Source organism: Sesamum indicum, linkage group LG7 (genome assembly GCF_026168435.1).
Source record: "Sesamum indicum cultivar Baizhima isolate 11 linkage group LG7, ASM2616843v1, whole genome shotgun sequence".
In the NCBI taxonomy this organism is placed as follows: Eukaryota; Viridiplantae; Streptophyta; class Magnoliopsida; order Lamiales; family Pedaliaceae; genus Sesamum; species Sesamum indicum.
Window position 1 is genome coordinate 15,597,824 of NC_142663.1, and position 26,272 is coordinate 15,624,095.

The 26,272-nt window shown below is 36.5% G+C and overlaps 3 protein-coding genes and 1 pseudogene across 6 annotated transcripts; 3 read left to right on the top strand and 1 right to left on the bottom strand.

Annotated features, from left to right (window-relative positions):
* The first annotated feature begins 1,755 nt into the window (after positions 1-1,755).
* Positions 1,756-7,563, top strand: TOPP4 (type one serine/threonine protein phosphatase 4). Of its 2 annotated transcripts, XM_011086698.3 has the most exons (5): positions 1,756-2,141; positions 4,268-4,498; positions 4,703-4,827; positions 4,903-5,117; positions 7,192-7,563. In XM_011086698.3, the coding sequence occupies exons 1-4, from the start codon at positions 1,964-1,966 to the stop codon at positions 5,089-5,091; spliced, it is 723 nt and encodes a 240-aa protein (XP_011085000.1). In that variant the 5' UTR covers positions 1,756-1,963; the 3' UTR covers positions 5,092-5,117; positions 7,192-7,563. The 2 variants fall into 2 exon arrangements, with proteins under 2 accessions (XP_011085000.1, XP_011084999.1); XM_011086697.3 differs by having other exon boundaries at positions 4,268-4,827.
* Positions 7,564-8,250: 687 nt separating this feature from the next.
* NEDD1 (Transducin/WD40 repeat-like superfamily protein) lies at positions 8,251-15,475 on the top strand. 2 transcript variants are annotated; one of them, XM_011086699.3, is made up of 10 exons: positions 8,251-8,553; positions 8,695-8,804; positions 9,490-9,756; positions 9,848-9,952; positions 10,524-10,589; positions 10,729-10,950; positions 11,398-11,952; positions 14,009-14,602; positions 14,834-15,013; positions 15,085-15,475. In XM_011086699.3, exons 1-10 carry the CDS (start codon positions 8,397-8,399, stop codon positions 15,190-15,192), a joined length of 2,364 nt encoding a protein of 787 aa, XP_011085001.1. In that variant the 5' UTR covers positions 8,251-8,396; the 3' UTR covers positions 15,193-15,475. The 2 variants fall into 2 exon arrangements, with proteins under 2 accessions (XP_011085001.1, XP_088738969.1); XM_088882843.1 differs by lacking the exon at positions 8,251-8,553 and having other exon boundaries at positions 9,497-9,756.
* A 639-nt stretch (positions 15,476-16,114) lies between these two features.
* On the top strand, positions 16,115-19,269 carry LOC148787613 (putative late blight resistance protein homolog R1A-10; annotated as a pseudogene). The gene is made up of 2 exons (XR_016066413.1): positions 16,115-18,795; positions 19,121-19,269. The product of XR_016066413.1 is annotated as a putative late blight resistance protein homolog R1A-10 (transcript).
* Positions 19,270-19,727: 458 nt separating this feature from the next.
* On the bottom strand, positions 19,728-26,095 carry DFB (DHFS-FPGS homolog B). Its single transcript, XM_011086702.3, has 17 exons — positions 25,971-26,095; positions 25,817-25,872; positions 25,463-25,602; positions 25,280-25,345; positions 25,008-25,117; positions 24,749-24,809; positions 24,452-24,535; positions 24,318-24,374; positions 24,114-24,174; positions 23,462-23,508; positions 23,258-23,335; positions 22,568-22,732; positions 22,214-22,483; positions 22,051-22,135; positions 21,780-21,932; positions 20,704-20,864; positions 19,728-20,058 (listed from the first exon to the last, which is right to left on the bottom strand). Exons 2-17 carry the CDS (start codon positions 25,839-25,841, stop codon positions 19,999-20,001), a joined length of 1,623 nt encoding a protein of 540 aa, XP_011085004.1. The 5' UTR covers positions 25,842-25,872; positions 25,971-26,095; the 3' UTR covers positions 19,728-19,998.
* Between the last annotated feature and the right edge of the window lie 177 nt (positions 26,096-26,272).

Here is a 26,272-nt window from a genome sequence, read left to right on the forward strand (position 1 = left end):
TAGGTAATATATAGGTCGGAACCTCATAAAATAGTCAATAATTGATACTTATATTTTATAATATATGATTTTATTTTTTAATAAAAAATTGATAGAGACTCATATAATCAATATATTATTTATTTGATTTATATACTTTTATTTGTGACTTAAAAGTATGTATTTTGGGAGTAAAAATATATGAACTTTAAAATTTATTGAATCGCACTGGTAATTGACTCTATATAAAAGACAATAAAAATACGATTATGATGATAATTAAATTAAATTAAAGCTAAGGTTTTTAGAAATCACATACATTGACTTAAAGCTGAAAAATGATCTAAATTAATCAAACTGGCAGTGCATCCACCCATGAAAAGTAGCCCCACTTTGTTGCAAAGGCGACGCCGACTTGTTCGCTTTTCTATGGTCAAAGCTTCTTGGTCGGTTGAAGGCTTCAGATTCTGCTTCAGAAGTTGAATTGTTTAATGCATAGATAGAGTAGAATTTGGGAGAAAGAAAAAGAGCCCAACGTAAGGCCCTTCATATATTTTAATTTTTTATTACAGATGTCATGTACTATCTCCAACTCAAACCATGTCTGAATTTAACTATTATTAATAATTATACATTACCAGTTACATTTTAGTTTAGCAATAGTCGAATTTAAATACTGTCCGTGTCCTAAAGTTTTATTAAATTGTACATAGTGAAAAGAGAAAGATGGAGAAATGTGGTGGGTCCCTTCACTCGTTTGGTCAACGTGTTGTACAATTGGTACAATAATTGATCTTCCCACAAAAAAATCTAACGTTAACGTAAGGGATAGGATGAGGTGCAAATTATTTCAATCTATTATTAAGACTCGGAATTACCCATTTGTTTCTACTAGGGATTTTTTATAACCTTTTCTTTTTTAAAAGTTGCAATAATTGTTGATAAGGTCTATTTAATCAGTTGGTGACTTTGAAATTTCATGATATTAGACGTTTTGAACAATTATTGCATGTATGTATAACAAAACAACAATGATATAAATTACAACAAATTTAAATTTATCCATTTTTAAAAATATGGAATTCTCAATTTAAACTACGTATCTATAAAAATAAATAAGATTGAGTATATTTCATGTATTTAAATCAATTTAGGAAAAATCACACTATCATGATGTTGGTGTAATTACACATAAATTTTTTATAGTTTAAAAAGTTACATCTAATACTTTTGATGTTTATTTATCTTTAATAAATAGACCAATTGGTTAGTTACAATTCATTGATTTAGCTCAAATAATTTCTTTTGCCAAATTGCTCTTATGCAATTAGCGTGTGATGAGGTATACTTTATTTTGGTAAAGCTATTTTTGTAAGAAAAATATTTATTTGATTTGTAATAAGTTAATCATAGTTAAATATAGAGTTTTATTTAATCTTTTTGCTAATGTTAATAAAATCAATGAATTTAAAATGAATTAAGGGATCTATTTATTAAAATAAATGTTAGAAATAATAAAAATATTTTTTAAAATTATAATAAATTTTTGTGTAATTATATAAGAAACTAGGTGTAATTATTCTTTCATTTAACATAAGTTGAGGTAAAGATAAAATCATCTTTAAACATTTGAAGAATGAGTAGTAATTTTCCAAGTCAACACACAGATTTATGCAATCCTTTTCTTTCTCATCTCATCTCAGCCAAATAAAAATGGAATTAGATATATGTGCAGTGCAGAGTCCCCAACTTGACCAGATAAACTGGACCACTAATACCATCAAAAACCTCAACAAAACAAAGACCCAAAGAAAAGGTTGAGACTTCAAGAACAGCGCAGACCCACGAACCAAGACAAAAACTCCTCCTTCTCTCCTCTCACACAAAATCAAAATACACACACTCATGTGTGTGGGCGTGTGAAACAAACCCGAAAGAAAGAAAAGGAGAGGGGGTAGTAGTAGTAGTGGGCGGCAGGGAGCTAATGGACCCGGTAGTATTGGACAGGATAATTGAGAAACTGATTGAAGTCCGATCCTCAAAGCCAGGGAAACTAGTGCAGCTCACGGAATCGGAGATTAAGCAGCTTTGTGTTGCGTCTCGTGAAATCTTTATTAATCAGCCTAATCTTCTCGAACTCGAAGCACCCATCAAGATTTGTGGTATACCTTTTTTTATTTTTGGCTCGTCTAATTTCAAGATTTGTTGTGCGTGTCTTGTAAACGCGTAAACTGTTCTTAACTTTACGTGGGTCTTTGATATACTGAAAGATTTTAGGGTTTTTCGCACACCCTTAGTTTTGTTTGTTCTGGGCTTATGGGTGCTTCTTTTACATGGATTAGATTTTTTTTCTGGGATTCTTTTTTCTTTTTTTTTGGGTTTTAAGGTTGTGTCGATTTGCGCGTTCTCCTTCTTTATTTTTAGGAAAAAAAAAACACTTTTTCCCCTCCGTTGAAGATGAATGGTTTATTTGTTGGATTTTTTATGTTGCTTGAGAGTATTTAAGCTTTCACCTAGATCATTTCCTTGAGGGATTTCAGGACTCGATGATTCTGTTGAGTTCTGAAATTCCCTGACTGTTATTAAGTTTGACAAGTTTACCCGGTATGTATTGTAAAGTTTTTATCAATTCTTTCTAGGAGACGATCCACATGAATTAATCACACTGGAAAATCTAGTTAGTTGCATTATCCTTTTTGTTACACAGTTTTCAGCTATATGAGTTGTTTGGCTCGTCATGTTTTTGCTCAAATGCAAGTTTTCATGATTAGTAAAAAAAGATTGTTAATTGTCTGTTATGAATTTTGTCATGAAAAATTAATATTTTAATATTAATTTCATTATTGTGGCAACTGGCAACTCAAGAAAAAACATATCTGGAGTGCTGGCTGGCATCTTTCAATTTCTTAAGAAAAGGTTCCATACAATAGAATCTTTCATGTTTACACAGGCTTGGGCTTTGACTTTGGCCGTGAATGTTTAGGTTCTTTCTGTGTATGTATTCTCTATCTCGACAACAAGGTTTATTGCTATTATTCAATAGGCTGCAATTATATGTGCCTAGGCAAGTGATGCAGCATCATTTTCAGGTATAAGTGATATACTGGTGGTTGAGGCTTTTTCTTGATATGAAGGTGGTTGTCAATGATGAATAGGGAGCTATTCTAAGCAGGATGGAATCTGAACGCTTGATTGAAGACACAGCTTGTGATACTCAACAGAGTTCCTGCACAGTTTCTTGCAGAGAATTAGAAGGAAAAGGAATTACTCATAATATTCTTTGGGCATCACACATTCACAGGAAGGTTACAATAATATGCGAAACTTAATTAATGATCTCTGATGCAAAGAAGGATAGACTTCTATAATGAGCAAAAGAGAAAGCTGATTAAAAAATGAGAGAGATAGCTGAAAAGATGTGTTGAGAATCGAGATTGTTTCTGTAATTCTTTATTTTCCTAAAAATTCAGATATTTACACGAGGAAGTGAGGGCATACATTATAGATGAAACGAGACATGGCTGTTTGTAGCTCAAGTTGAAATGTTGTGGGAGTTTTCATTCTGATTCCATCAGTTTGGTGGGTTGAAGTGGGAAAGTGAAGGGGATAACAACCTGATACAAATCCAATTTACTCGATGAACTGGCTTAGTTGTGTTTTAACTTACTTCACTATAAGATTTGTGCAGCTTAAAGAGACTTGAAGTCGCAAATTATGGTTGAAGCCTCATTGGACAAGTATCCCCACGTGTAGTTACTATATGTTTCAACTCTACCACATCTTTGTGGCTGTTACTTAAATTGCCAATGCTTGGATAAAGTGTCCTCTGGATGGATCAAAGTTTTGAAGTATTTGTGCCTACAGATGAAGTAAATGTAACTAATATTGGAGTCAATTAGGCTACTTCAGAAACCAATGTTCTTAACTGTAACAGTTTTTCATGTCCTGCCAGTCCCCTTTATACTTGTTACAGTGCTTGGCCTATGTCTGACTTGTCTCCATATTTTGGTATCTCAATTATTGAAGCAGTAAAACGGGAGAAGGCAAGGGAAAATGCAGTCTTTTAGTCTTCTACTTTTCTGGTTGATTGTTTTCTTTCTTAGTTTTCTTTTACTTTGCTCTTCTTTTCTTTTGCTGGTTTATTTACTCTGATAACTAGCTATCAATTGGCCTCACCAGTCCATCAGTTTCAGTTGTCTTAACTTAGAGGCATGCTGACCTGTGCAGAAGAACTGTCATGAACATGATCTTTGGGAACTAATCTAATCTATCTTTGTCATTACTTCAGGTGACATTCACGGCCAATATAGTGATCTTTTAAGGCTTTTTGAGTATGGAGGTTTCCCTCCGAAATCAAATTACCTATTTTTGGGGGACTATGTAGATCGTGGAAAACAGAGTTTGGAGACAATATGCTTGTTACTTGCATACAAGATCAAATATCCGGAGAACTTTTTCCTCCTTAGAGGAAATCATGAATGTGCTTCTATAAACAGGATTTACGGATTTTATGATGAATGTAAGCGCCGGTTCAATGTCAAATTGTGGAAAGCCTTCACTGATTGCTTTAATTGCCTTCCTGTTGCTGCACTGGTTGATGATAAGATATTATGCATGCATGGGGGCCTTTCTCCCGAACTGAACAATTTGGATCAGATTAGAAGTTTGCCCCGCCCAACTGCTATCCCTGATACTGGCTTGCTTTGTGATTTATTATGGTCAGATCCTGGTAAAGATGTTAAAGGATGGGGGATGAATGATAGAGGAGTTTCATTTACTTTTGGCCCCGATAAAGTGTCAGAATTCTTGGCAAAACATGATTTGGACCTTGTCTGTCGTGCTCATCAGGTATAGCATTCTTCTTTTCCTATTTTCTTCTGCAGTCAAGACTCCAGACTGTTCATCAGATGCATGTTTTTGCAGGTTGTGGAGGATGGTTATGAATTCTTTGCGGAAAGGCAGCTTGTAACGATTTTTTCAGCCCCAAACTATTGCGGTGAATTTGACAATGCTGGTGCAATGATGAGTGTTGATGAAAACTTAATGTGTTCTTTTCAAATTCTGAAACCAGCAGAAAGGAAAAACAAGTTTATGATGTCCACTAAAATGTGATGTTCCGCTGCTTCCGAATTTCAAAGGTCAACTCCAGCAATTGCTAAGTGTTATCTTCTTTCTCTTTTTTCCCATGTCATTTTTCTTAATGTAGCGAATACTGAACAATTTAACTTATGCATCCTTTTCGCCTTACGTGAATATTTGTCTATGTATAACAATTTTCATCATGCACAGAGATGCTTAAGGCTAATCGGAGTTAGAGAAAATAAAAGCAAACCTGCACATAACAAAGAAAAGGACAAAAAGTAACTGCTGATGTTACCAATTAAAATAGTACAGTTTGGTGCAAAGATTGTCTAGATCTATTGGAGGAGTATCTGCATGTTAATACTGTTGAACAAGTTGATCATATTTGCAAATTTGTTGTCTTAAAGACAACCATTGTTGTTGCTAATGGTTGTCATTTTTGTTTTCTATAGATAACTGTACTTTCCTTTGCTTAATTTGTTGACCTAGTTCAAGTCTCCAAATCTAATGCACAAGATTCCCTACCCCAAAGTTATAAACTGTTCTGCAGTTTGAGTATTGTTAGGTATGAATTCATCAACAGAAAAAGAAACAAAGGAAAGGGCATGGAACTTGTTGGATGATGAATGTGAGCAATAGATCCTTGCATAGGCTCTCATCTCTCAAATAGTATTTAGACCATTGCATTAGAAAGCCCATTAAAAGAAGAGTTATGGTTTTATCTCCTTTTTTTTCTTTCCCTTTTTTTTGGGGCAGATTTTCCTTTATGCTATTTGTTTTGGTTCAAGGATTCTCACGAGGAAAGCAAATTATTACATACGAAACAAAAATTGAATAAATACTCTATCTCAAGTTATTTAATCGTTTAGAAAAATTTACAAGAGTAGTGCAATAATGGATGAGTTGGAGAGGGGCAAAAGATCAGATAGGCTTTTCGCGTTGTCCTCACCTTTTTTTTAGGAAAATATCTTTTCCCAAATTACATGATATTTTCCTCATGTTTTCTTTTCTTCGAGCACTGAACTGCTTACCATCATTTTATTTTCCTTTGTTCTCACCAGAAACCTTGTACCAAACGGGGTGTTAGTAAATGTGAGCAAAAGGCTGTGAGTACTTGGGGATCATTTGACACTCTCCTTTCAGTTCATATACGATTTCCCTTTGCTCCTTTTAGTGGAAGTGGGAGGGTCTTCCTATGCAAATAGATATTTGTTGATGTTGCTAATCTCTGAGTTTTATTTCAGTCTATTGAAAACAATAAAAAGATAAAATAACTCGGGGTAATAAACATCTTTTAACAGTTATCACAAATTCACATGAAGTGTAGAGCGATCACAAAGAAGGTTTTCTTGCTTGCACTGAAAACAGATATCCAAAAGGGTGGCAAAAGAATAGAGTGAAATGGTTGACATAATTACTCTCATTTCCAAATGGTTCTTTGGTTGCCTTCACTCATGTAGTACTCTGTGACATGCTTAAACGTGGGAAGTACAGGGTCCTATATTACTGTGGCTTTCTGCTTATGATGATTAATCAGTTCTTGGTTTCATTCAAATTATTTTTAAAAGAATTGGCGAAGTGATTGTCCTTCATTCCTTCCTTATATCCACATGGAAATTATCTGGGCAGCAGGTTAGAGAGAAATGGGAATTTTGTCCTCTGTAGCCTTTACATAAATTGGGTTGAAAAAGATATGTGGTGTTGGTGTGTAATGTGAAAAGTACTGTATATTTCTGAAAGCCTTTTGGAAAGACTGCTCTGTTTGCGGAACATTCTTTACACGAGGGTTAGCAGAACATTATCACACTGAACGTATATGAGGATATCCTAACATTTAGTGAGAATACATGTAACCTGAACTTCTGGAGCTAGACTGTTTCTGAGGCAGTGATTCTATTTCCTGTACTGTCGGCTAGGGTTAGCGATAGCTTAAATGATCAGTAGTAGTTTTACAGGATGCTCCTTAGGTTCTTGGTGTCACAAAAGTAATCATTTTACGGCTATGTTCATCCATCCATTTGTCTCTGGTCTTGAAGATAACTGATCAAGACCTAATTATCTCAAGAAAACAGTTCAATTTGATTGCCTCTATTACTAATTTTATTCTATTAACCTTTTTTCTTGTTGCAGGCATCACCCTCTGATCAGAAGAAATTACAGCTTACACCTGTCCTTAAATCCCCCTGAGCATGGATGAAGAACTCCATCTTAACTTTTATCTGACAGTTTTAGTGTGCTTAAGGAGTAGTTGTTTTTGATGCCGATTCAGGGGAATAGATAATCTGTAAGTTGTACTCCCCCTTCGCCAAGGGTGTTTCCGTGTAGATAAATTATTTTGAAATCATGTTATTGAATCACGGCTGGCACCCAAAACAGTCAACTTGTATTGGAACACTCGTGCGTGTTATTAGCTCAAAGAACGTTTCTAGGTAGAGAATACTTACATGTAGTAGTTGCCTTGTTTGTGGAAGAGTTTTCATCTATTGAGGTTAGTTGCTTTAATTTTTATGTTTTCGAACTTTTCGGGGAAGTCACAGCAAGGGCTAATGCTGCTCTCTGCAGTGCAGCATCATCTTTTGGTATTGAAAATTGCTGGAAAGTTGAATGGAGATGAATGAGGATGAATGCAATGTACCCAACCGATGTATGATAATATAATAGAGATGTGTTCCCAACCGATGTTTGATAATATAATAGAGATGTGTCTGTCGATGCATCTTGCTTGCTTCTCTTACCCGGTCTAGGCTACATGAATAAAGAACTGGCAACCATCAGAGCAGATTGATGAAAATAATCTCAATTGAGAACAGGCTTTCTCAGTTAATATAGGGCTCCCAATCCATTTAGACTCAATGCCACCGGATGAAATTATGGATTCGAGTTCCAACAATTTATTTGAGATTATAGATTCTAGTTTCAACCAACTTGCAAGTATTTATATGAGATAATGAATTTGAGTTTCAACAAACTTGCGCGTACTTATATTATTTTAAGTTGGCTTATTATAATTTATTATCTCACTGGTTTTTATAAATTTGATTGTTATTGATGACTACAATAAAATATTGATTAATTTCCTGATTTAACGATTTAATGATCATTCTTATAATAATAATTATTATATAGTAATAAAAAATTAAAATATTTCATGCCCAAATATCAATTATCCAAAAGTAAAGGGCGGCCCAGACCTTTTCTAAAGTTCTTTCAAACCCCAAAGCAACCCCTCTTGCCCCCCCCTCCATTTTGGAGAAAACCTCATTTTCCTCCTTCATTTTCCGTATAAACAAATTTAGTTGAAACCTGCGATCACGCGCAGTTTGCCATTGCAAATCATGAGTTCGTTGGAATCCGTAAAGCTGCTGTTGGCGGCGGCCGGCGGCGACACCGTCAAACTTTTCGACATTTCAGTGGAGCCTCAAAACCCTTGCGTTCTCACCTACTCTCCATCTCCGGGCGTCCACATAAACTCTGTGAAGTGGAATCACAACAGTTAGTGCTGATTTAATTCGTGTTTTCGTCAATGTATCTTATGTTTTGCAGTTAGGTTGCGCAGTATTTTCCTCCTCATGTTCTAAGTTAATTGGTCTATAATGTGATATATCTACTTTTTTATTTTTTTTCTAAATATAGATTTGGTGTTGGCGACTGCCGGTGAAGATAGTAAGATATCATTATGGAGGAAAAATGGGCAAAGCTTGTGGACGGTACCAGCCAAAAATGCTAGGGGAGAAACTGTCGAGGTACACAAATTATTTATGTTTTCTATTTCTTATTGTCTGAATTGTGTGACAAAACTAGAATGTAAGGGAATTTCTAATGTGCTTTTTGATATGTGCTTGATTTTAATGTTAATTACCACGAGTAAGCTGGCCGGGTTTCCAGAGGAAGTAGGAAATCTTGATATTGAATGTTGTAGGTGTTTCTGGATTGGCTTATTGTGGTAATTGTCTGTTGCAGTAAATTATGGTTCCAGTGTCAATGCAATAGAGATGATTTCCATGATCAAGTTTTCAGTGGCATGAATTTGATTCCTTTTTCATGGAGAAGTAATAATTCGAAAATGGCATCTCTTCAATTCTGATGCACTGACCTAAGTGCTTATGTGAATTATATCAGCATTACCTGAACAAGGCAGTAGAGTTCAGATTAGGGAGTGAAAATATAACTTGGTAAAATGTAATTGACTTAATTAAATTTAACTCCTGCTGAAAATGAGGAGAAGCTGGCATGAATTTTGGATTAAAGCAATAACATAGCAGAATTTCTAATTGAAGCTGCTTGAAGAAGTTTATGTGATGAGTTAATGTTTAATGAGTTGGAGCTTTTTGTGTCTCGCCTGAAATTGTATTTCATATATTTGAAACATCTTGGAATATCTGCTTGATTTTTCCATTTTTTTTGGTTTGTTCTGTTTAAACATGTAAGCCATCAGAGGCAATATCAATGATCAGCTTTAGCAACAAAGGGTCTAGATATCTCTGCTCTGGTGGAACCAGTCAAGTTGTACGAATATGGGATTTGCAGAACAAGCGATGCGTCAAATGGCTGAAAGGTCATACGGATACTATAACAGGTGTAATGTACAACTGCAAAGATGAGCACATAGCTTCTGTTAGCCGTAAAGGGGATCTTATACTTCACAATCTTGCTTCTGGTACTAGGGCTGCTGAACTCAGGGACCCGAATGGACAGGTCGTTTATATTGTTCCGAGCTACAAAACCACTTAATATATTTTTGATTTATATAATTTTTCCTTCCCTTATATAAAAATTACATGGTTAGGTTTTGGGGGCACTTGATTATTCACGGATGAGCAGGCACCTTTTAGTTACGGCTGGTGATGATGGGTCCATCCACCTGTGGGATACGACTGGTCGCAGCCCAAAGGTTTGCATTATAACAAGACTTATATCTTGTTGACAAGATGATTACACTGTATATTGTATTTTAGGAGGAAACTGAGATGGGTGATACTTTAGTAGGTAAATTAATGCTCCAAATGTGTGTATATGCCGCCATACCCACACTGGTGGTTCTGGCGCTATGGTGGTGGTGCTGGAGATTTGAGTTTAGGGGGAAGGGGAATTTTTGTATTGCTGTAATTTTTTGGATGATTTAAATGTCCAAAAGGAATTTACAATAAAATCACAAAAATGCGAAGTGGCTGAAAAGCACCATCTTCAGTGACGTGAGTCTTGGTTTTGTTGGAAATCCTGAAATTAAACTCTCAGAAAGCAGAAGCAAAAGCTCTGACACATGTCATTTGCCTTTGTCTTTTCAGTCAAAAGAGCGAAAACACTCTTTTTTGTCTTTGGCAACTGGCTCTTAATAAGACAACTGGATTGAACCTTGAGTTTGCTTTCGAATTACACAATATCTGAGCATTAGCTGTGACCTATTTTGGTGCTCTTTATTGCATCTGTTATCGATTACCAAGAGTCCTTTTTGCATTTTGCAGGTTTCTTGGTTGAAGCAGCATTCTGCACCGACCTCTGGAGTTAGTTTCTCACCATCAAATGACAAGGTGTCTCTTTTATCATGCTGGCTTGAATTTTTTGTGTTGCCCTTATAGGTCATTTATATTCATAGAATTGAGACTCTTTGCTTCAAGACTTATGCCAAGCATTAATTTCTTGTTTAACTTTGCTTTGTGAATTTGACAGATTGTTGCTAGCGTCGGTTTGGATATGAAGTTATACACTTTTGACACAGGATCCAGGAAGCCATCTTCTTGCATACCATACGAGGCACCTTTTTCTTCATTGGCTTTCACTGATGATGGATTAACTTTGGCAGCCGGTACAGTCAGTGGTCAAATTGTGTTCTATGATGTTCGTGGGAAGCCCCAACCGATCACTGTTCTTCGTGCATATGGGAACTCGGAGGTGATTCTTACTTTCTAAGTGTTGTTTGGACTTGTTCTTGCCTGAATATTTGTTTTCAGTGATTAATGGCATATGTTATAAATTTCTACATAAAGCATATGGGGTGTTGATAGTGTACAATAATGTTCCTGCTGTGTATTTGTGTGCGTCAATACCTGTCAAGAAACCCAGTTAGTCCTGTAGCATAATGTTGTTGTTGTAAATTGGTCTGGTTGAACACTTGTTGGGAGACTCCAATCTTTCTTTCATGAAACTTGTAGTTAACCAGGTTAGTGAATAGCTGGTAGTGGGGCAGATCAGTGGCTCACTGCCAGTATAAGAACTGTCTAGAATGCTCAGCGTCCATTGTATGGCAAAAGAATGTTTTTCCTCTGTCTGCAGCCGCACTTATTCTCTTTATCAAGTTGATTTGAAGGGTTAAGGTTTTTAAATTTTGATCTTCATCAGGCTGTCACAAATCTATGCTGGCAGAGGTCAAAACCTGTGACAGTCAATGAAAATAATTGCACAGATGAGACTGTTCTTCTGGCTGGTGATACAGGTGACTCAATCCTTATGCCCGACCCACTTCCTTCTAGGTCGTCGTCGAGCCTTTCAATGCCCACAGCAGCATCTGGATCTCGGAATCTTAGCCATTCAGCTATTTCTGGAGATATGTTTTCTACTTCAGCGGGTAATTCAAAATCAAGTGCTCCCAGTCTATCTGCTTCAGAGGAATCACCTGTTAGAAGCAGCTTATTGACTGGTAGAACTCTAGGAAGACTGCATGCACCTCGAAGTTATAACTTCAAGGATGATATGGAGGTGTTTTCGCCCCTTGTAGAAGTTCAACCAATTACACCCACTCTTGATAAATTGTGGGATAATCATGATGCTTCAAATAAAGATCTGGATAGAAAACCTTCTTTTCTTTTTTCTTCTCGGAGGTTTGGTTCTTCAGAGGATGGGGCCATTGACAATCATCCAGTTTCTGACTGGAAGCCCAATTCAGCATCCAAACAGGTACTTCTTACCCTATCTTGGTCATTTCTGTTATTCTCGTGTGGTTTGCTAGCATATGTTTTAGTAAAATGTGCTTATGGTGTATTTGTCCAATATATTGGCCAGAAATCTTTAGTTCTGCAGTTTACTTGGTGGAGTTCATGGTACATAAATTTGGATTATGTTTTGCATTCAACTCTAATGGCAGGTAAACTACAAAATCAGAGAAGCATAAACCTTTTCATTTTTCTTGGTAGCACTCATGCGGAACTAGGAGAGTTACATATTTCATATATCAATCCATTATGTGGAGACCAACCCTTTTAATGATTCAGATATATTGGGATGCCTGCTATTGTGCTTGCTGAAATAGCCATTTTTAAAAAATTGAACAAATAAAAAAGTTGGAAATAGTATTGGTGAAAGTAATCTACTTCATGGTCATGAATTGGATGCCATGAAATTGATATAAGAAAAAGTTGCTTGTAGATAACATAAAAAAGTTTGATGCTTCCTTGTGTCTCCAAAGAAAGTCATATTCACCTGTAAACCTAATCTTAACTCAATGGACAAGTAATTTGAAGTCGATTACTAAGGGAGTGTTTGCAAGTGCTTAAAATAAGCGCTTATTAGCTCATTGTTGAAAATAATTCGCGAAGAGTGTTATGTTTCAGAACTTCTGCCTTTGAATTACTTAAATTAAGTTGATTTAAGTCAAAAGCTATAAGGAGTACCTTATTGGTAAACTTGTAAACATTAAGTTGTTTTTCTAAACACTCACTCCACTTTATTTTTGTTCGAGCATTCCCAACTTTTGGTATGCTTACTTACAACTTTTTTCTCTACAACTTATTCCCACAACAAAATGTAACTTTTTCCCAGAACAGAATTAGAAGCTATTGCGAACAACCCTTAACTAGTTATCACAAATGTAACAGCATTCATGGCACATCACATGTTTCTCTAATTTAGGCATTGTAGACGTTTAATTGGGATATTTCAACTGCCGTTCACAAGTCGGTACTCTCAGAATATGGATCTTCTGTGAGTTGCATAACACTTCAATTTAGAATAGTTATTCACTTCATAAAGATGTCACAAATATTAGTTATGGATATTTGATTCTTATATAAAGTCTTGTCATCTGCTATCATTCAATGAAAAAAAAACATTAAAAAAATAAAAGAGGTTGTGACCTATGGAAAAATGCAAAGGAACTCACCTAAATAATGCAAATTATACCTATTTAATAAGAAGGCTTTACCTATCATTAAGAGCTCATATTTACGGCATCCTGGTATGAATATTAGCCACCAACAGAATTGAGGGATTGCTTGTGGAGATAATGGTTAATGAAGCACTTGAAACCTTGACCATGCATTGCAACTTTTGATTTTTAAGAACCTTAGGACTTGAAAGTTACTCTGGAAATAGGATTGAATAACTTTTTTGTTTTTAAATCCAGCTGCATAGTAATGACAGTAACATGCAAAATAAATCCAGTTTAGGTTGCTTGATTTTTCAGAAATAGTGCAACATGATGTTGACACTGAGAATCAAATAATATTGCCCATGCTCTGATATTTATGAATGAAGCAGTGTAAACAAAAATGGAATGGAGAAGGTTATTTGTTTCCCTGGAATCATAGTTGGGATCTTTCCAGAGATATCATCAATGTACCATTTTCATGTTTAGAAGTTGGTTGAACTAGTGATATTCTTTGTCTCATGCTCCATATCATGTGCTATGCATCTCACTATGACAACGTTATTCAAAGTCTAATGTTGGATGCAAATATCATCTTTTGAGTATACTGAATTAGGTTCCTTATCTGCTAGGTAGATGATTTAATAAATTGAGACCTACCATTGTACTGGTCGATATGCTATAAATGCCTTAAGACACTTATATGCTATATACAAGGTTATTTTGTGGTACAACTGTCTCTGTAGATGCAAAATGTTTGGTTCGGTTCTCTTTTCCCTGCACTAGGTACTTTGATTTGTCACTACAGTTGATGGCTACTTAGAATATCTCATCACATGGCACGTTTTGATTTAGTTGGTGCTCTTGCAGGATGATGTCCATTCAACCTTATCTCCATTGACATCCATACTTACTTCTACACGTGCTGATGACTCTTCCTCCACTACACCACCTGAAGCTTGGGGTGGCCAGAGATTATCAGACAAATTTATTCACCAACGTCAATCTATAAACATGCCTTCTCGTTTTGCAATGATGACATCCTGCAGTTCATCGTCAGGATTAATGTCGTCCGGATTACAAGATAGTCTCCCCACAAGTCAAAATACAACCAGTTTAGTATCAGGCCTGAGCCAGATTAATTTGCGTGGGAAAGAAAACTGCAAGCAAGAAATTTCTTTAGGATCTTCAGAAGCTGTTGTGTCTCCTTCTGTTACAAAAAGCATTACAGGGCAAGCTAACCTTGATACTCTTGGTCCAGCTCTGTCTCTCCCTAGAAGATTCTCCAGCTATGCTGAGAGAATTGCGGCTACACCATCCTTAAGTGAGACAACATCTCTTTCTGTCGGGTCACCAAAATCTAAGAAAACAGGAGCAGAAACAAGGGAAGAACTTCTAAATAGCTTATTGTCGAGGTCCGAAATTCAATCTGCCACAGGGACCAGTGCCCTCATGACTACAAATGTAAGAAACAATTGTATGTTGTAGTCTTTCTGTTTGGGATCTGGTGCAATTAGTTATTATCTATATATCTCTACCGTTATTCTTCGTTGAAGACGGAAAATCTCATTTGGATCCCAATTTAATGGCACAAATTTTATATTTGCTGCTCCCAACCAAGATGATTAATCATTGCAAATGCCTGGGTGTTAACTCTATTCAGTTTTTACTCACTGTCTTGTAATTTTGTGGCAGGGTGGTGTGACGCAGTCGCAGAATAGTTTATCACAGCCTGACTCACAGCAGGGAGCTTCTTTTACTCTTCAGCTATTTCAGCGTACACTTGAAGAAACTCTTGCTTCATTTCAGAAATCTATTCATGAAGACATGCGCAATCTTCATATAGAAATATTAAGGCAATTCCATCTGCAGGAGGTAACATCTGATACCATGCTCGTCTTTTCCTTCTACATGTTATTCTTCTAATATTTGAAACTTATGTGCAGATGGAGGTGTCAAGTGTCATGAGATTGATATTGGAAAATCAGGCTGAGATCATGAAAGAAATTCAATCGCTTCAAAAGGAAACACGGCAGCTTCGCCAGCTACTGTGAACACGGATGGATCCTGTCATCAAGGTTCATTTATTAACTGCTCTTTCAGACATTTAATGTTCATTTTGTATAACAGGAGTTTATTCTGACTTTTAGTGCAATGGAGAACGGTGTACTTGTAGTTAGAATTGGATGTTCATTCATTTATTCTTTTTGCACTATAAGGTTAAGGGAGTAATTTATGCAGAAAGTATTACCGAGTGTTACTTCTACAAGCTACGTTGTTAACATGTACAGACAGATTTCGACTTTGAGTGACCTAAAATATTCTGGTGTTTGTTTATGTATGGATTTCTGACTACTTCTGTTAATATAGTCGCCTCATATTTTCATAGTGCTAGAGCTCGTGTGTTATGGGTACGTCATTTCTGTTTTCTGTCATTCTTTTAGCTAACTTATGAAAATAAAAGAGCCAAGTTTTTCGTTTGTGGAAGGTAGTATGAAACATTATCGTATTGATGTTGATGTAGTGAGAAAAATATCTTAGTATTCTGTTTAATGTATACTTTATTTTCTTCTTTCTTGGTGGAAAGAAGAAACTAGATGGAGTTGAGGGTTTGTTGTTAACATCTTCAGTAAGAAATTTTAATCGGAACAAAATGTTCTCTTTTATTTTAAGGTTGCCAAATAATTATCTAATTTGGTGACTTAATTTCATCGATATAAATTAGGACATATTGATTTTGTTGATTCAGATAAGTCGATAACGCTTAACACACATAAAGGGACAAATTTGAGGTTCAAATTCGTAAACTTCAAGTGAGATGCTAGTGACTAAATGATCACACAACAAATTAATATACTATTTGAGCATTGTTGATGACTTTAAACTCTTTCAGACACAAAATTTGTGGTTCTATATTAAGTTTTTGAAAAAGAAAAATACTATGTGGATTTTATACTCATCACGTATTCATGTGACTGAGTCAAAATCAGCGTGCTAAGTATAAGCGCAGTACTCCACGCTGGCCCAACCACCGAAATACAAGAGGTCAAGAACCAAGAAATGGCTTATGCTTTTGTAGTTTCTTTAATACAAACACTTGAACAAATTAGAGATGGGCATGAATTTCTTTGCAACAAAGAACAAATTGAGTGCTTCCTTTCAAAGGTTAGTTTCCTCCAAACCTTTCTTGAAGATTTTCCACAGAAAACAGCAAAGAAGTAAAAGAACTTGAAACACAAAACAGGGATGCAGCTTATGCAGCACAAATTTGATAGATTCTTATATATCAAATCAACTTCTTTCAATGTGTGAATGCTGTGGATAGGAGTTATACTATATTCTGTCAGGAGATGCAACGGATGGTAGAAAACTTTGATTCAGCAAAACTGCAAGCGATGGAGTTTAGGAACATGGGCTCGAAAAGTTTGGCGCCCAAGAATTCATTTTCAGCTGGTTCTTTGAGATTAGCCTCTGGTGGGAAGAACACTATTGTGGGATTTGTTGATGAAATATTGCAAATAAAGGACAGGCTGACTGGAGAGCTATCATACAAACTCGACGTTGTTTCAATTGTTGGAAAGGGAGGAAGTGGAAGACTACTCTTGCTATAAATATCTATGATGATGCTTTTATAGCGTATCACTTTTATACACGTGCTTGGGTAACTATACCAAGAATATCAAGTCCGCGAAATCCTGCTAGGCCTCCTAGTGTCTATGAAAAAGCTTACAGGAAAAACATGTGAAAATAGTTCTGAAGAATTAGCAGAGTACCTATACAAAAGTCTGAAGGGTAGCAGTTATCTAATTGTTTTGGACGACATGTGGGATATCGAGATCTGGAATGAAATCAAAGTATTGTTTCCAGATGATGGCAATGGAAGCAGAATCATCTTGACTTCTAGGATATCGGATGTGGCTTTGTATGCTAGCTCTAATAGCCCTCCTTATAACATGCGTTTCCAAAACAATAATGAAAGTTGGAATCTGCTTAAAGAAAAAGTGTTTCAGGATGAAAATTGTCCCACTGAATTGGAAGGAGTTGGTATTAAGATTCACAAAGTTGCCGAGGACTTCCTCTAGCAATTCTGGTAGTTGGTGGGCTCCTTGCCAAGGTCCAACATGCACAAAATCACTGGCGAAATGTTGCAGAAAGCGTTCATTCAATTATATCTACACATAATGACCAGTGCTTAGAGATAGTATCTTTGAGTTATAACCACTTACCACAACACTTAAAAATGTGTTTCCTTTATATCGGAGTTTTCCTGGAGGATTACCAAATTCCGGTCTCGAAACTCGTTCGGTTGTGGGCTGCTGAAGGATTTCTAAAACCCCTGAAGAAAGATTTTTTTTGGATATGTCCTAGAGAAAGTTTGGATGATGTGGGAGAGAAATATTTGCAGGATCTTATTGATAGAAGTATTGTCTTGGTGAGTGAGAGGAAGTTAAGTGGAAAAATTAGGACATGCAGCATTCATGATCTTGCGAGGGACCTTTGTATGAGAGAAGCCCAAAAGGAAAAGTTTGTTCGCACCATTAAAACTGATGATGATCTTTCATCAGATCTTCATTCAAGTATTCTACACGAGATGCTTCATTTTGCAGGGGTTCAATAATTTCTGTTCGTGAATTCAGATGGCTGCTTGAAAGAAATCTATGATGCAATGAGGTTGAGCCCACTAATCCGTTCTCTTACATTTACTGGTAAATATCGCAAGCTCTTGAACATTTTTCTTAGGTTTGGATTGCTGAGGGTGTTAGATGCGCTTTCCGTAACTTTCTTTTGGTTCCAATTAGACGTACTAGAACTTGTTAACGTAAGATACCCTAAGCTCCACAGTCGGTCTCCGATCTTCAGAACCTGGAAATTTTTGTTCACCAAGTCTTTTGGAGGCTTCTATCGTATCTACCTTTAGCGATATGGAGAATGCCACGATTAAGACATCTCGAGTTCAAAGAAGTTTTCTTTCCTGATTATCCTAGTACACTATATTATAGGAAGAACACTTTTTGTCTGGAAAACCTACAAACGCTATTGGGGATACGAGACTTCAAGAGTTACTGAGGACGTCTACAAAACCATCCCAAATGTAAAGAAGCTGGAAATTGTATATGACAAAAACTCCAATACAACGGAGTGGTCATTGTATTGTTGAGTCGTCGAAATGCCACTTCTTGGATGCTCACCGACAAAAGCCAGATCTGCCAGACCTTACTTTTCCCTCAAAGCTCAAAGAGTTGAGTCTGCTAGGCTGGGGAATTCCCTCGAAATATATGACAACAGTTGGCTTGTTGCACTATCTTGAAATCCTCAAGCTGCGATTCTGCTCCTTACAAAAATGATGAGGTGGAACTAAGTGAAGTGGAATTTTCTAGATTGAAAGTGCTGGTGCTTGAAGGGATGAATATAGTACATTAAAGGGCGGATACTGACCATTTCCCAAGTCTCGAACAACTCATTATTAAGCATTGCAGAAAATTAGAGGAGATCCCTTCTGGTTTTGGACACATACCGATGCTTCAATTAATCAAGGTGGTTGGGGGCAGCTTCTCCTGCGAAATTTCTGCCATGCAAATCCTAGAAGATCAGCTGAGTTTTGGGAATTATGGCCTTAAAGTGATTACTTAATACAGTAAAAAGTTCTCTTAGTAAAGGTGATGCAAATTTCTATAGCTTAACAAGAAAATAGCATTCATGTGTATCACATATCAGTTTATCACTGTGGTTACTTTGTGTCTGAACAGGAGGTTCTCATTGACCTCTGCCTCATCTCTGTTTATCTTTTTATTTGGTGCAAGAGATATCAAAAAACGTTTGCTTATTTCCCCATTGGATCATGTCACGTGTGCTTTCTTTCTTTCAAGCTCAAGCTGCAGGATCCATTATGTACCTAATAGTGCTAGGTAGCGTGGATGTTTTTCAGGTTTGCTGGTGAATGACTGAACTATTATTTATGTTGTCATCTTTATACAATGCCAGCCTGCAGGTGCAGGATCTTAAAGCCATCACATCTCACACAAAGGATCTTACAAGTTACGGTGGTTTGAGGATCAAATCTGCAGAAGGATGTGTACAGGAAAGCATAGTAGTGAGTGAAGCATATGCTACTAAGGATTGCGCCCCTCAGCTCCCCTTCTTTCACTGGTACAACAATTTAAATGGAAGTTGAAAGAATTGAAGCTTTATGCAATCAAAGCTACGGTTGTAAGTTAGGGCTCAATTATAGGATTTAATTTATAATCTGTAGTATCTACAGTTGATAAATATTTAAACCATTGAATTACTTATTTGTTGATATCTGAAAATAAGACAAATAGTTTTGGACAAATTAAAAAAAAATCAAAGGGGGGATGTGTTTCCAATACAACTGAGTCCGTCGTCATACAAGAACCCACAAGACCAGATAACTTCATAACTGGGATTGTCAACTGAAGTAACAAGGAAGAGGTACCATCATAAATGGGAATGGCCACTTCCACTTCAAAATGCATTTCTGGCCCTCCACTATTTTGTATCAATTATTTAAGAAAAATAGTGAATAATAGAGAGGCTGAAGCAGCAGTAATTTCCTAAACACAAACATCAATTTCTGTTGCAAGTTCCATTTAGAAATATAAATTTACTGGTAAATGGTGGAACAACAACAATAGAAGATGACCAAAAACACCAAAGATTATCTACGACAGAAACAGTAAATTCTTTGACAAGGTGCAAGAAATCTTCCATGTTAACTAGGGTATCAAAAATGTAAACCTCTGTGGAGAAGATGCAAAGTATCTTATTGGCTTTGCGACCGTGAACATTAGTTATCATGAAAAGACAAAATGCAGAGAGAATTGATCATGATCGGCACCATATTACTTCTTGATTAGTCGCAATACATCCCCTACTAGATGTAAAGAACCTGTCACCAGGACCTGGTAGAGCAAACAGAGAAGAAAAAATATGTAGATAAATATAATGACTGGAAGGAGAAGATAAGGCTTAAAAAAAATGTAATATATGGTTTAAGTAACGCCTAAAAGCTGTGAAAGATGGCCAGGTATAAAGATATTCAGATTTCAGTTTTTCACTCCCCCATACATCAATTCATGCTTATTTTAATGCTTTTTGTCATATGTACCCCTTCACACAAGTTCACCACTTATAGTCATCCCATTTGGTGACTTAATTCCCCAGGGTAAGGCAACAAAGGAATTTCTGAAGAACTTTGCTGCGTTCAGTATTATGATATCCAGAAAGCCATATATCATGTATGATCTGTGATTGCTTTTCTGACATATAGCTTAATTACTTTAGACTAAATACAAAACAAAAATTTGTGCAAGTGATGGAAATCCAACCTGATTATGGTAATGGTGTCAGACAATTGAGCATTCACGCATCATAAGGTGCAAAGAATGGTGACATTTGAATATCATTGTCATATGCCTCAAAAGCTCATACTACAGCACATGATAATCTGTGCTTTATGAAATAATTGGATGCTCATCTCCACAGTTAAAGCTCAACATTTTTTTGTATTCAGGATAAACCTTGGCAAGACAGTATTTAAAGATTACCTGAAAGCGAACAGATTGATTTTTTCGGACACTGTCCCTGAGCCAATTGATAGCCAGAGGGAGTGAAGTGAAAACTGTGCTATTCTCAGAACTATGAGCACCTTTGTCAGTATCATCACTGACAACTTCACAAGTTAATTCTGCGTTCTTTGCATCTCTCCCTGTAATATTTGAGACTATGAGAATTTGTATGTAATCAGAGCAGGACGGAACAGCCAAAAGAAAAACAACAAAAAATCCAATCATCCTTGTTTCTTCTTGAAATCCTAATTCATTCCATTCTCATACTTCGATCTTAAATGCAGGAATCCAAAGAAACAACCAACCACAGCTTCAACAAATTGGGACTACCCAGAATAGGACTACGGAAATGACCAAAATTTGAGTTGTATGCCAAGTGATTGAAGGATTCAATCAGCTATAAGAATTCTCTGTACAAGCTGCATCATGCTAACTTTATAAATTAAACAGCAGCTTGAGAAGGGTACACAGAATTGTTCGAGAATAGCTTACTTAAGCCTTGGGACTCATTTTGGTAAATAATGACTTCAAAATAGGTGAATTAGGTGTTGGGAGTCTTAGCTCAGAGAGGGCCATCTATAGAGAGTATAGCATGCTTTCAATTATATATAAGCAAATATGTTGCATCTTCAGCATATCCTCCACATGCCACAGTTTTGGATAAAAAAGCATGTTTCCGTCTCACTTTGCATCTACCCATTACTAATTATAAGGTAAAGTAGCAGGATTAGAGTCCGACATGTAGCTAAGTAACAATAGGAAGAGTATGATTGAAGATATCTTGTTCACAAGCACGAACAGTGAAGTTGAGGGCTAGTGCTGCAGAGACTGCTTAGGTTAAAGTCCCTCAATCTCATCTTGTTGAGCTCCGTGGAAAGGAGGGCTTTTCTTTTACTTTTGTACCCATGCGCCCCGCCTCTTGCACACGCATCCAGTAGGTTTCAAACCCAACACCTCCACTATGAAATGTTGGGTTCTCAACAATGGGTGACCCCCATGGAACGGAGGGTTTTCAAATAATAAAGATTGCAACTACACTGACGTGCAAAAGTTACCTTTTTCCCCAAGGATTAGGCTTTCCCATAATCTTTGAAGTGTCATTTGCCATGAAAGATCAATTTGGGCATCAGCTGCAGGTGAGGCACCAGTACCCACCTTGTAATACACTGATGTGTTTGGAACGAACAATGCTTTCTTAAAATGGACTCCTGAATATATAAATACACCAAATAATAAATATTATTTTTCACATATCATATATAGTTTAGATTTCAAATTCATTGTCTTGCAACAAGTTGACATATAACTTGGCAAACTTGTATTTACCATGGCTAGCACAAGCATTCACTAAGCGTGGAAGAAGCAACTGAGGGTCTCGCACAGACATACAATTGAACAACAAAATCTGCATCTGCAAACAAACCAACTCATTAGTGTCCATTAACGAATAACATATTAAATGACAATGTTCCATTTTCCTGGATATTACCTGAGTAGCATTTTTTCTGAATGGCCCATTTTGTCCTGCTTTTTGCAATCCTTTAGAATCACTGAACTGGTTATATGGAGAATCTTCTTTGGTTGCTAGGGAAAACCAGTTTGCACATACATCCATGCTTTCAGGACTATGGGCACCATCCAAGTAGAACACAAGATCCCCTGGGCTCTCACTCTCAATGAACTGATCGGGAACAATTTGAGCACGTCCTTGCAAAGAAGCAGTTGCAAGACCTTTGATGAATTCATCTGGCAGAGAGGTCTACTTCCAACACACAAACAAAAGAACAATTGAGCAAATGCTGTAACTGTGTAGTAATATAAAGCCCTGTTCGATAGAGCTTACAGTCTGGTTCAGGTAATTGATTCCAACGTGACCAGTCCTCTGAAGCCAAGTCGAGCATAATGCAATTGCAAGGCCAGCATTCATGTACTGATGCTCACCCTCAAGCCCAAGATGCAGGCCACTCATGAGGATAGGATCCAAAGGAGCAGCTATTTCAAGATTTACCTGTTGGGCAGGACAAAGATTTAATCACTATATATCTGGTTTGTCTCAAACACACTTGGAATAGACCAGCTCAGAGATAAGACAAACAAAATATGTCTTGGCATATCTTGAGTACTGGGCGGACAGCTGCAGTAACATACAAGACTACGAGAGGCAGTTTCTCAAAGCTAATATTCATACTCTAAATTGTACCAGAGTTAAGCTGCTGAAATGCTAGCAGAAAAGGAATAGGAAGGGTAATTATTCAAATTCATTGCTAATTGCTTCTTCAGTCATTTCTTGTCCACCTTACTCAATTTGCCTTCAGGAAAGTTTCCTTAAAAGCCATCATTCTGAAAGCAACATTATTTCACATCTTAGGGTTCTCTAGTTGACTACTAGAGCAAAGAAGACAAATGGACTGTACCCTCAGCAAGAGACACATCATGCATCATCAGATTGCTATATGAAATCTTAATACCTGAGACCTAAAACTCACAATTCCAAGTAATGTGATAGAAGTCAGTGGAGACAAATTCAACTCACATCCAACTGTGAGGCCTTCTGTGCAAGAACATTCATGGCTTCTTCAGGTTGTGGTACAGTGAAGGCTGGAACACCTCTCTAATTAAGAAAGCAAGAATTAAGGATAAAGAATAACGAGACAATGAAAGGAATAAGATACTTGTGCATTGCGCAGAAAATTTCATAATAGTGAACATTACAGAGGAAACACCAGTGTCATCATACCTTGAAAATCCCAGCCTTTTCCCCAGCAATTTGTCCAAGGGTATTTCCTGTTCATGTTATGCAATAAATGTATGAGAACAACGTTGCGGTATTTCTTTTAAAGAATGATGAACATTTGTCTCATTTTTAAACTTAAATGAATCACCTCCGCAAACAAAAAAGTAGGAACTTGATAACTCAAAAAGAAAAGCTAAATCCAAATTCAACGTCAATGCGAATCAACTTAGGAAATAAAATATCAAGAATCTCATCATGGTACCAAACAGTATATGTAGCTCTCATCAATTTACTGAAGATTGATGATCACATAACTCAGTCTTCATCTTCACAAGGTCAGCAAGCTACCACAAACACATGCTCACACAATAAAAATCATATTTCCAGAAGAAATCTTTTACTTGTCCAGTAAGAAACGAGAACTGCACAAACTAAGATTCACGGTAAGCCAGCACCCTCTCATCCGGTACTTCCATTCTTCACCCTGACTCACCTTACCCATTTATTGTTCATGTAAAAAATTCCTAATTATGCAACTACGAAAGAGCAACCAGCATTTTTCATCTTTTTATCAATAGCAAGAAATTGTTGCATTCATAAACAAAATCAGTTAGATTTAGCAGTTACCTAAATATCATGGAGAGAAAGCACTAACCAAGAATTTCCATGTGGTCATACCCTAATGAAGCTATACCACAGACAACTGGGTTCTCAACCTGAAAGGAATACCATTCATCATGATGTGAGAGATCCAGCAACCAGCAACCATTTAACGAAAATTCGCACATAAAAGAGGCAGATCAATTCATTATTGAAATAATTGTACAGGTCTTTTGCAGAAGGAGTTTCAGATGAATACCACATTTGTAGCATCAAATTTTCCACCTAAACCAACTTCCAAAATGGCAACATCTACCTGGATCCAACAACATCAATATGAGATAAAAATCTCAGAAATGGGTAAAATGTATTACATATAAGCTAAAAAGCTACCTGTTCAGCTGCAAATATTTTGAAAGCAAGCAAGGCAAGGAAACGAAAATATGTCGGCATCGGTACCTCATCAGAGGTTCTTTCCTACATGTTCAGAAGAAGGAAAAATGAAGCAGAGGGCCAAGAGGAGCATAACACCAGTACTCTATGTGATGAAAACAGAATGAATATTGTCAGCTTCAAACACCAAAAATATGCAAAGTAGTTAAAGTGATCAAAGTTGATAAATATATAATGCAAACAATTATACAGAGAAACATGCCAGCATAATATTGTAGAAACAAGCACAGTACATGCCTTCAGTCGATCCCAACACCACCAGAAGTATGCCAAGAACTTCTCTTCAGAAATATCAGATCTGAAATATCCAGGAAGGGGAGAGGGAAAAAGGAAAAAAAAAAGAGAAAAAGGGAGAGAAAAGCAGAAGAGTGAATAGAAAAGTCAATTCATTTCAATTATTTCATACTTTAACTGCCAGGGAATAAATAAAAAGCCCAAAAGTCCCTAATAAGTTAAGAGGTAGACATTCTTTCTTCATCCACTTGCAAGCACATACCCTTCCAACCTAAATCTTTCTCGAACATCAATGAGGTGAGGAGATGTGAAAAGTCCAGTTCGAAAGCCACAATTTCGCAGAATAGATTCTGTGAACGTGCACGTTGATCCCTATATATTCCAGGACAAAAGTCATAGTCATATCAGTGCCAATCTTATTCCAAAAACAGTTCTCAAAAGCAAACCCAGTAACCCAAGATTTCAGTAAATACACCATCACAACTTGTCACCATCTCAAAATCCACAGGAACACTAATCAATACATCAGTTTACCTTTCCTTTGGTGCCAGCCACGTGAATAATCTTCATCTGTTTTATGGGATCCTCTAATTCCAAAATCTTCATTTCATTAAACAACAGAAAAGACATATTACACAAGGCTAGATTATAAGAAAAAACTTATAGTTCCAGCCATAATCCATCAAACAGGCATAGAACCAGTGAAAACAGAGGCACCTTAATATAATCAAATAATAAATCAAAGCCATCCCCCTTGTTGCTCTTGTCAGCACGACTGCGCTTAGTTATCAGAGATGACAAAGCCTCCATTGCCTCGTCATATGAAGACACCACCATTTTTTCCGATCCATTTCCATCTTCATCAATATTAACACGCATCAGACCACCAGAAAATTGACACAAATCAGCAGAAAGGCATAAGTTCCGGACAGACTCAATAAACTTTAAATAAGCATGATCTAGTATCAAATAACAAATGCAGATCAAGAAAACTTGTCAAAAACTACTTTACACACTGGAAAATTATTAAAAAGACTGAGTGAAACAAAATAATCAGTGAGTTGGATTGACCTTCAGCTTGTTTACCTTTTGACATTTCTTCTGATTTAGCTCGAAGGTCGCTCGGCCTGAAGTTCTGAACATGGTTAGATTTACAAATACATACATATATATATATAGCCACGAGAGTGTGTGTGTGTGTAGAGAGAAACAGTGGGAAGCTTACGAGTACAAAGATGGAAGAATGGTTGCGCGGTGACGGTTGGTGAGTGGGAAGAGGATATGAGAAGATTGGTTTTGCCCAGCTTTCAAAAACCCAAAAAGAAATCAAGCACCGTAAAAAAACGTGCTACATCTTATTGGCGCTTTTAGTTATTCTCCTCTTTCTTTGTCATAAAAATGTTTTAACTGTATTTGTTTACCTTATTTACCATCCATCAATTTCCTTCAATCATATATCTTTGTTGGATGAATGTTTGAGCGAATAATTATTTTGGATTGCATTATTTATTTTCATTCAACAGTCAA